The sequence below is a fragment of the Pundamilia nyererei genome, unplaced genomic scaffold (genome assembly GCF_000239375.1).
Source record: "Pundamilia nyererei isolate P.nyererei 1_Seehausen unplaced genomic scaffold, PunNye1.0 scaffold00049, whole genome shotgun sequence".
NCBI classification, from domain to species: Eukaryota; Metazoa; Chordata; class Actinopteri; order Cichliformes; family Cichlidae; genus Pundamilia; species Pundamilia nyererei.
Genome location: NW_005187450.1, coordinates 1,056,701 through 1,066,366, shown reverse-complemented (window position 1 = coordinate 1,066,366; position 9,666 = coordinate 1,056,701). Strand labels below are relative to the sequence as shown.

The following is a 9,666-nucleotide window of genomic DNA, read 5'->3' as shown; positions in this document are numbered from 1 at the left end:
CACACACACACACACACACACACACACACACACACACACACACACACACACACGTAAATTCAATCTATCAAAGTCAGCGGGGAAAACGTGACCGAGAAGGAAAATTTGGGCACACTTTATCATTGTGAGCCACAGCTCATCTTCCTACTTTACTCAAAACAAAAGCTGACACTGAGGATTAGTTTAGGGTATTCCCAATCCTGAACTTCTTCTACAAGCACAAACTGTGCATAAGTTATCTCTGGGACACCATTAAACATTACGTGGACTCAAACTCATTACCGTCACAAGTCTTGATAAAGAAAACTTGAGGCTAACAGTTTTATCAGAACCCAACTAGACTCAGTAATACCAAACAAAATGAGAACCATAAAGGAAGGTGATCAATGAAGAGACTGTATGCACCTCGCAGGTAAACCTGTTGGTAATGGTTTCTGCAGCGTTATAATGCACTATTGTTAAATTAATGTATATACTTTGATATATATATTTTTTATATATATATGTATATATATATATACACAAACTCATGAGAAAAACTTAAAAGTCTTAGCTTTATTATGTTTTGTTTTAGAACCATGATAATGGTTTGAGACAAAAAAGGGTAAATGCAAAAAAAAAAAAAGAAAAAAAAAGAAATAAAAGAAAAAAAATTATCAAATCAAGTCTCCTTTTTTTCCTCTCCATTCAAAATGTTTGTTTTTTTTGTTCTCATTGGTAGTAGTGATGCTGAATTCAGGTGATTTGGACCGATCCCTTAATGATGATTAGCCAGACATCAGTGACGTAGTCCTTAGACACCCCGTCCACCCTGTTTCTCCCTCATCCAGGTGTGGATCCTCTCCTTCAGTTCAGGCACTGTGGAATTAACATTGTGACATTTAGGCATCCTGAAATTATTAGCCTCGCCTCCAGCTATAAGTGCATTATCTTGCGTACCTTAAACAGCAACACTTATTTACATTATCTGTTTAAAATAAATAAAGTAAAAGGATAAATGGTGGGGTTACCTGACTCCAGCATGTTCTCTGTGAGTGGCTGCCTGTTGAAGGGATCAGTGGGGGAGTTGAGCAGGTGGCGTAAGATGATGGATCTGTCCATGATGTTCCCCGAAGGCAGCATCACAGGGTCGGTCATCAGCGTGTCCATCAGAGGGTCTGTTGTAACACAGCCACAAACAGATTTTACAGAAAATTACAAGCGAGATGCTACACTAAAAATCTGATTCATCACCAGCAGCACTGGCGCCCTGATTGGACAAGGAGAGGGACCAGTATTACAACATTAAAAGCAAAAATATTAAAATTAAACTTCTTTGTTTAAGCGTAAAAACAATAAATAAATAAATGTAATCAGCAAGTGACATACATGTGTGCCCATGTTGGTTTGTGTAGGAGCCTGTCACATGTCCAAAAAATGTTTTATATGACCACAATATTGATGCACCTATCAAAACACTAGTAAACAAAATTTCCCATGAAGTCCGATACAGAGCGTTTGGTGGCGTGGGGCTCTGTGTTGAAATGTCACAAGGTTATTACAGTAGGACTCCGGTGCTACAAAAATAAAACCTGTCATGGGAGATTTCATCTACACAGACAGCTGATACTCAAGTCTCCTGTATGGCACACTCCCATCAACTGTGGTGGGCTAGCTGGCATATCTGACAATCAAAGGAGGCACGCAGACCACATACTCTTTCTAGATTATATTAAGTCTGTGGTTACTCGATAGCCTTGCACTAAGCTGTCTAGATGACCAGTGTGAGCTTCAAAATCCACCACACATGTCTGGAATTCAATAGCAGAAGAGGCCGTTAAAGATCCCGTCTGTCATTGACTGACCCGAGGTCACAGGTCAGTCTTTTACACAATGACAATATTATTTAAAAACTGCATTTGAAGACCTAGAAAGATATTTAATATGATGCTTTCAGAAGCAGCGCAATGTGACCCATTATTTTTATATGGATGTTATTTGAGGATCTCAATACATTACTCTGAAGTGATCTAGATAGATTAATTTAACGATACAGCACATGTCAGAGTGAGATGTTATTAAACCAGCTGTGGGAAAGATGATTCGCTTTACCATTGCTGCATAACCAGATTCAAAAGTTCTAGTTGTGCTGTTTAAACACAGTCTTTCACACACCTTTGAACTCATCCGGTGCATCGCTGTAGTCCATTTCAGACTGGGAGTTCTTGGCGACTATTTCCTCCACCTTCTCCGATAGCAGCTTGAATTTCTCAATAGCAATTGAGGACTTAATGCCAGCCTTCCTCATCTTTGAGATCACCTCCTCAAAGAGTTCACGGCTGTATGACCTCTGCAAAGAGCAACAAGTCCCTGAGGTCAGTCTTCAGTACCTTACTGTCATCACATCACAGATTTGAAATTTAAGTCATGTCTTCAAACTTACACAGATTTTGATAATGCACACAACAAGCAACTGCTGCATTTCATACATATATGTTCTGATGTAAATCTCTGACAACAATAATGTGCAATAATGTGGCTTCATCATTCATAATGTTCTCTTTGTTCTCTCAACAAATCAGGAATTAAATATATACACTATATTCTCCACGTGAAGTAGAGAATTCATGCTAACTGGCACGGCAATAAAGTCACGACAGATGATTCAGGATAACTAAATGTAGACCGGACATCAAATTTCCCCCCCTCTCCCGTCAGTGCCAACCTGGTCATCTGCTATAGCTTTAGCAAAGCGAGCACAGTCTAGCTGCAGGTAGATGTCTGTCAGCTGGTCTAGGAGTTTCTTGGGCTCAAAGCCATACTTCTCTGGGTTTTCCACCTTCAGGTCCCGACATTTGGGCCCGCACAGCTGCTGGAGGTTAAAGTTCAGCATGGCAGCTAAACGAGGCCCCAGCTCCTGTGTGAAGAAGAAGCCACTGTTTAGAAAAGCACATCTATAGATTCTCCAATAGTTTCATTGCCCAAGACAGACTGTTGAACTCTCCATAACCCCCACACCCCTCTTATACATAAACAAGGTACATTCTGAAACTGTCCCTGGACTGTTTCACATTACTGTATATTCATGGCAGTGCATTATGTCTGGAATAATGATATACATTGTTTTTTGCTGTTTTATTGCTGTGGAAAAGGGAAGATGGATGGATGCATGGATGGGTGGATGGATGCATACATTAGTCCAATGTCGAGTCAATGGACCGACATTTTGTTCTAACGTGCACTAACTGGTGTATGTTTGAATGACAACGTACCTATTCTATGCTATGCCTGGAGGAAAATGGCAAATAATGCTTCCTTTATATTACTTGTATAACTGAGAATAAATCTCAAGAATACATCAAGTGTTCATTGGTAACAGTGACACTCACAGGCCTTAGGAAAGGCTTCTGGACCTGCTTGGTGAGGATGTGGAACATTTCAACTGTTTCGGTAGCCAGGGCCAGATAGGAGCGGGACACCCGCTCATCCTGAGTCAGCTGGGACTGACGACTCTGCTGCTGCTCCTGAAAATTTGTACAACACCCCCAAAAAACAACAACAAAAAAAAAGACAAAATAATAAATAAGTTACCCTACACAATGGCAGTAACCTTCTGCCTGTCTTCACAGCTCAGCACAACTGTGAATGAAGCGATAATCTGATAAAACATGATCTCTGACATTTTTGTCTTTGCTAGACTCTGTTAAAAACTGATAAACAAATATAGGGTCCTAAAAAAACTGAGCACTGACCCTTGGCAGCTGCTCCCACTGCTCTTTATTCTTCATCTCCTCTTGAACTTCATGAATACGCTTCAGGGATTCAAGGCTCTCATCTAACAAGAAGGTGGTGTCATTAATCAGCATGTTGATGTAGCGCACAAACTGCTTGCCAGAGCTGGTGTGAAAGAAGGACAAAAGGAGACAGAAGAGGATGTGAGGCTGGAAAAGTCATACAGCCACACACTCTAAACCACAATTTCTTTAAAATAAGGGGGGAAAAAATTAAATTAAACATTGCAACTGCTGTTTTTGTCAATAGCAAACTCACTTGAACTCCTCCATGAAGGTTCCATGGTGGGCAATGTTTTGCCAGAGGCTCTTGAAGATCGTGCTGATATGGTACCGTATAGTGAACTTATCGTAAAACTCACTGGTAGCACCGGTATGCTCAACATCTGACCAGAGGGAAAGATTTTAGTGAACTTTTTGCTTGAAAAGATCACAACTTGTAGTAAAGAATAAACACGTGCCAGTTGGATTTTTATTCTACCGAGCACAACATCAGCAGAGAGCTGCAGCACAACATAAAGCTCACCAGTGTAAAACTTCATGAGAGCAGGGACCAGGTGTTTGACGGACAACGGGTGGTTCTCCATCATTTCAGAGAATCGCTGAGTACGAGGCTGAACAGCGGGGTTGGTGACGAACAGCACCTCCACCAACTTGGCGATAAGGTAGGGGTTCCTGATGTAGTTCTGACTGCAGATGAACACCACCAAGAAGGTGACAATGTCCTGGACGCATGGCTCATATAAAACCTGGGGTGAGTACCTGGGAGAAAAGAGGAGATAGCAGTTCACAAATCCCTTATTTGGATTTAATTTTTCCTCACAAAGTTCACCAGGAATTATGGATTTATACATGTATATACACATTTATAGACCTGTTAAGCATTTAATATCTGTATTTTCCCCCTCATCGTTCCTTCCTGTTAACATTTTATTACTGCCCTGCACAGGACAGTCATTAAAACATGATAGATGAGCAGAGAGCAGAGGACTTACTGCACAACAAAAAGCAGAAACTCTGCCACATCTTCAATGTAAAACTCGGGCAGAGCGGCAAAGCTTTTGGGAATCTCAGGGTTCAGAGGCAGGTTAATGCTGCGCAAGGGAGGGAAAAACAAACATATTACTTCTTGATTTAATAATAAACTGAAGTGAAGCAAAAAAAATAAAAATACTGGGAAAAAAACAGACAAACTGTGTGATGCCACAGCTGTTCCTCTGACATCGATATCAAAACAAATGGCAACATGGTGCGTCAGAGGAGAGGTGACTAACTTGGGGTAGGTGGGGTCCACCATGCGAAGAATGAGCTGGATGACTGTGCTGTAAAACTGCAGACATCTGCGGAGCAGGTTCTCATCCAGAAGGCCCACATCAGCACAAGCTTTGGCTCGCACCAGTTTCTGTCACACACAGTAACAATCACTCGTCTGTAAACATGCTCCGTGCCAAAATCAGCCACGCGTGTCTTCCAAATATACCCAACCAAGAAATGCTGAGAGCATTTTCACATCTCTACATTTAAATTGGTCCTTGTTGTTTGATCATTAAATTAATTAAGACAGTTGTTCCATCTACAAGTACGTAACACTGACCTTAAGCTGAGTTTTGCAGCGTTTGAGCATCTCTCTGTGTCGACTCGCCAGGGGAGAATCTTTCCACTGGCTCTCACTGTTTTTGAGCTCCTCTACAGTCCTAAAAGATAAAAATAGCAGTATTAATACACACGCATACACTTAACGCGATATGATTGTCTGTGTAGATGTGCGAGCGTGTACCTGTTGAGTTCGCGGATGGCTCGTAATCTCCGGATGTAGCGCCGGCAGCCAGGCAGGATGGATAAGTGGTGGGTGTGAAGCGTCAAAAAGAAACACTCGGTAGGAAATTTGGGTTCTGTGAACTTGGCGGGGTCTTTATCTGTAGATATTCACAGATGAAATTTATGGTTATAAGGACACAAATATCAGCTTTAGTCTCTACAAGTGACTCTTTTAACCAATTAGATTAGTTAAAAATACCCCAAAACAAAACCGTGGCTCTGATATGCTTAGGATTAGTTCATGAGAACTGCAGAATTACAACTGATATTTATCTTTAACGACCGCCCTCTTTAAAACCTATGCGGTCCACTTAGATTTACTGAAATGATCGTATGTATCTGAGCATTTCTGGTTATGCCAGCTTACGTAGTTCAGACAGCCAGGCCTTGAGCTCGTCCATGGTGGCTTTGAGACGCGTTTCCTCAAGACTGACGACAAGGCGACACCGTGGATGGAAAATATAGTAGGGATCCACTGTCTCTAACTTGATCTTCATGCTCAGCTGTTGCAGCACCCATAAGAAGTTGAGCATGAAACCGTCTGTCGAAACCAGCTTATCATCAGTCTGGAAGAGAGGAGAATGTGGGGTTTGTTTGTTTTTTTATTAAAATCTTTATAAACACACAGTAAACGCCTGCCCCTGAAGATTAAATAATATCAAGAATGACTTCTAAAATTAATATACTTTTAATCAGGTTTGTTCCTTATGGTCTGAATCTAGTAATATGAAAAACATCAATTTGTAAAACATACAACTTTACCTGCATCTGGGCTTTCTTCACATTGTAGTTGACTAGAGCTGCCATGTAATTAAGAGCCAACTCCCGCGTTTCACTGTTTAGCAGGATGTTGTGGAGAACTTTGAACATGTCACCCTGATTTTAAAAAAATAAATCAATAAACAACATCATTCCACACTGCTGGAAAAAACAACTATTAAAAATAAAAAATAAAGACATGAAATAGAGACTTACCCTTGCAGACTCCAGGTAGTGCTGCAGTGACTGGCTGACGACTCGTGTGTTCTCCATGGTGATGGCCGGGCCGGAGAAGTATTTGTCTCCAACTTTTGTCTAAAAAACAGAAAGAAAGAAAGAAAAAAAAGGCAAAAAAACAAAGCCTTTTGTCATCGAAATGGTTGGCACTTTTCAGTTTTGTTTTTAATATGAGGTTTGCGTTACTTCCCATAGTTTATCCTTTACTTAATTAGATAATAATAATAATAATATGGTGTAATAAGAAGGGTCACAGGGGAAGTCCTCATCAGTAGGAGAAGTAGAGAAACTTCTGATAAGACAGTTAGAAGTCCACAATTTATGCCCTCCTTCACCTTTTCCTAAGCCATTCACTCGGACCGATTGGAGTCGGGCTGATTCTGGCCCCCGGGCCTTACGTTTGACACTCCTGATTTATTTGAGATTCAGGCAAAGTACAACTCATCGTAGAGAACAACTCACATCATCCTCAGCGAACACAGAGAGGCCGAAAAAGGCTCCCAGGTAGGACAGTCTCTGAATCTCTCTGCCACATCCAGGGCTCAGAGGTTTGGGACACCACAAAGGCAGTGATGTTACCTGCACACATTACACAGTCATTGATTTAATACATGTTATTGTCAGGTGTGGTTAATAACACTGATTTATACATTTATATATTATATACTAATCAACAGTAACTGTAACTCATTTTCCCTAAATGAAGCTAAATGGCTAATTATGCATCAATTAATTCCACAGTATTTTAAAAACTTAAACACTAAGTAAAGAATATTATTGGACAGATAACAAACACTAAGAGAGCTAAGAGACCCCACCCCTCCACCAGGGAATTTCCTCTTGCCCTTTTTCCATGTAACAGGAAAATTCTCACAACAGGCAGAGTTCATACCTTCCTGGTATGAGGAAAGTACATTTACAACAGCTACATTTATTAATAAGCTCAGGGTAACCAAACTGCTTTCACAATAGATGTCCAAAATAATTGGAGCCATAAGGACCCAGTGAACAACACTCAGGTGTTACGATGCAGCTTTACCTTTCCATTTGTATACTTACCAAATTGCACACCGGGTGAGTCTTTCCGAACTTAATTTCACAAAGCTCAGCTAATGCCTGTAAAATCAAAAACAGACATCAGGTCAGAAAAGGATTACAACCCAACACGTGAACTGTGCTAAAAATGAGTTGTGTGGATGTGTGCTTCATCCCATGCTGTATGATATATTCCCTACAGAATTACTGCAGCTGCAGGAAAGACCAGGACAATGTCTCCTTACCATGAGGGGAAATTTAAAGTTGTCACTGTCAAAGGAACATTCTTTGACTGCAAGAGCCAGGCCGTGGAGGATGGGGATGAAAATCTAAATAAAAATAAAAACAACAACACATTAAACAGCATGCTTCAGTGCTTCAGTGCATTTTGACCTTGGAGAAACGTTCACACGGTCTGTATTTACACATCACCGTGAGGGTGTTTAACTAGCTGCCCTAAACATGGGATCACTCTGTTTTTACATTTTTATATTCATGCATCTGGACAAGCAGATGGCAAAATATGGGGGAATAAAGGCGTCAAGGCGTCACCTTCTAGCTGTTTAAATTTAGGTGCTCCATCTACAGGAGAAATAGGTTGGGGAAAAAAAAAGGGCAAGGATGTTTTTGTAGCGAATTATCATTTCTGGCTTTGCAGGATCAACCCAGAGAAACACAGCGTGAAAGATTCAACCCAGTACAGTCTGTTTAGTCATGCTGGGCTGGTAAAGCTTCAGCGTGCAGACTTTCCAGTTCTATCTGTGCTGAACCTGACAATTAAAAATGGATATTTGGGGTTTGCTTAGTTGAATCACCCAGTACAAACTGTATATGGCTGTATGAGATCATCTCCAGCTGTTATGAAGAAATATAGTTCCACCTTTTTAACCTGATTCGTCCCCATTAATTACAGTTAACTAGATTATTTATGGGTGTGTGTAAAGAGCCGGTCTGTACCAAACAGTATGAGCCATAGTGCACAGGAAGCAAAGAATTCTTTTGGAAAAAACCCACAGCTTTGAGTAAGCATAAACCGATCCAAAGGAATGGATGGATGTGCTCGTCACCTGTCTGAATACTTCATCCTCCTGGTGAGTAATGCGCACCAGCTCCTGAATAAAGCCATATGGAAGGTTCCGACACAGCATGTAAGGTACCAGCAGAGACTGTTGGAGAGGGCTCCTAAAAGTAGTAAACACACGGCAAATAAATAAATTAATAAATCACACATTTGGAGACGAGGTGAATGACTAGTTGCTATGGATACAGAGAGGGAAAAGCGTTAAAAAAACAAAACAAAAAAAAAGAAGTAAAAACCCAGAGATCGTCTGAGTCAATGGATGGCTTCTTACCGAGGCTGGGTCAGAGCGCCTTGAAGGACCAGGGCAACATGGGAAATACACTGAGAGCGAATGTTACTGAGAAGCTGGCTGACATTTGGTTGGCTACACATCTGAGAAAGAAACACAGAGAGAAGAGTGAGAACGACTGCAGTGTGATTAAAAAAAAAAAAAGTGTTATGTGACGAGCTATGCCTAATGCCTGCAGCTAGTCTACAAAGCACAACCTGTTCTTCTATACTCAGCGCATTTTAAAACAATTGAAACATGAAGAACATATTAAAGACCTTTATATATCAGCTCTTATTAGGATTTTGATCTCAAATCTTAAATATTTTAGGAAAGAAAAATAAATCATCTGCTATAAATCCTGGTCGGGATATTTATTGGTCTCACAGATTGTCATCTACCTTGGGAGCTTTCCTCTCCTCCATGCCAACACTGTCAAAACGCTCAATGAGGTAGTTCAGCATCTCTGTCTCTTTGCATGTTTCAATGGTGAAGCGGTCGCTGGCTGATTCGCAGGACATCCCCCCTCCACATGCCCCAAGACTACAAAAAAAATTAGACACAGACAGAGGGGCTCATCAAATAACAGGAAATGTCACAGTGTGGACAGACGTGCCATTAGAATCAAACTTTCCTGAAAAGTCCCGAAAGACGACAAACTAAAGCACTTTAAAGGTAGCATTGCAAAATTCAACCAC

At 40.8% G+C, this 9,666-nt stretch overlaps 1 protein-coding gene across 3 annotated transcripts in view; it reads right to left on the bottom strand.

Annotated features, from left to right (window-relative positions):
- Window positions 1–667: 667 nt before the first annotated feature.
- The window catches only part of ube4b (ubiquitination factor E4B, UFD2 homolog (S. cerevisiae)), a 17,131-nt gene continuing 8,132 nt past the window's right edge, over window positions 668–9,666 (bottom strand). For all 3 annotated transcript variants that reach the window (XM_005732903.1, XM_005732904.1, XM_005732905.1), the window contains 21 exons: window positions 9,370–9,511; window positions 8,972–9,072; window positions 8,687–8,801; window positions 7,865–7,948; window positions 7,644–7,700; window positions 7,047–7,163; window positions 6,564–6,662; window positions 6,351–6,464; window positions 5,956–6,154; window positions 5,548–5,686; window positions 5,365–5,464; window positions 5,045–5,172; window positions 4,766–4,864; window positions 4,297–4,532; window positions 4,030–4,156; window positions 3,732–3,876; window positions 3,369–3,503; window positions 2,705–2,896; window positions 2,155–2,329; window positions 1,011–1,157; window positions 668–858 (listed from right to left, as the gene is read on the bottom strand). In XM_005732903.1, the coding sequence (XP_005732960.1) occupies window positions 794–858; window positions 1,011–1,157; window positions 2,155–2,329; window positions 2,705–2,896; window positions 3,369–3,503; window positions 3,732–3,876; window positions 4,030–4,156; window positions 4,297–4,532; window positions 4,766–4,864; window positions 5,045–5,172; window positions 5,365–5,464; window positions 5,548–5,686; window positions 5,956–6,154; window positions 6,351–6,464; window positions 6,564–6,662; window positions 7,047–7,163; window positions 7,644–7,700; window positions 7,865–7,948; window positions 8,687–8,801; window positions 8,972–9,072; window positions 9,370–9,511 (2,716 nt within the window). In that variant the 3' untranslated portion in view covers window positions 668–793. The remainder of the gene's footprint in view (window positions 859–1,010; window positions 1,158–2,154; window positions 2,330–2,704; window positions 2,897–3,368; window positions 3,504–3,731; window positions 3,877–4,029; window positions 4,157–4,296; window positions 4,533–4,765; window positions 4,865–5,044; window positions 5,173–5,364; window positions 5,465–5,547; window positions 5,687–5,955; window positions 6,155–6,350; window positions 6,465–6,563; window positions 6,663–7,046; window positions 7,164–7,643; window positions 7,701–7,864; window positions 7,949–8,686; window positions 8,802–8,971; window positions 9,073–9,369; window positions 9,512–9,666) is intronic.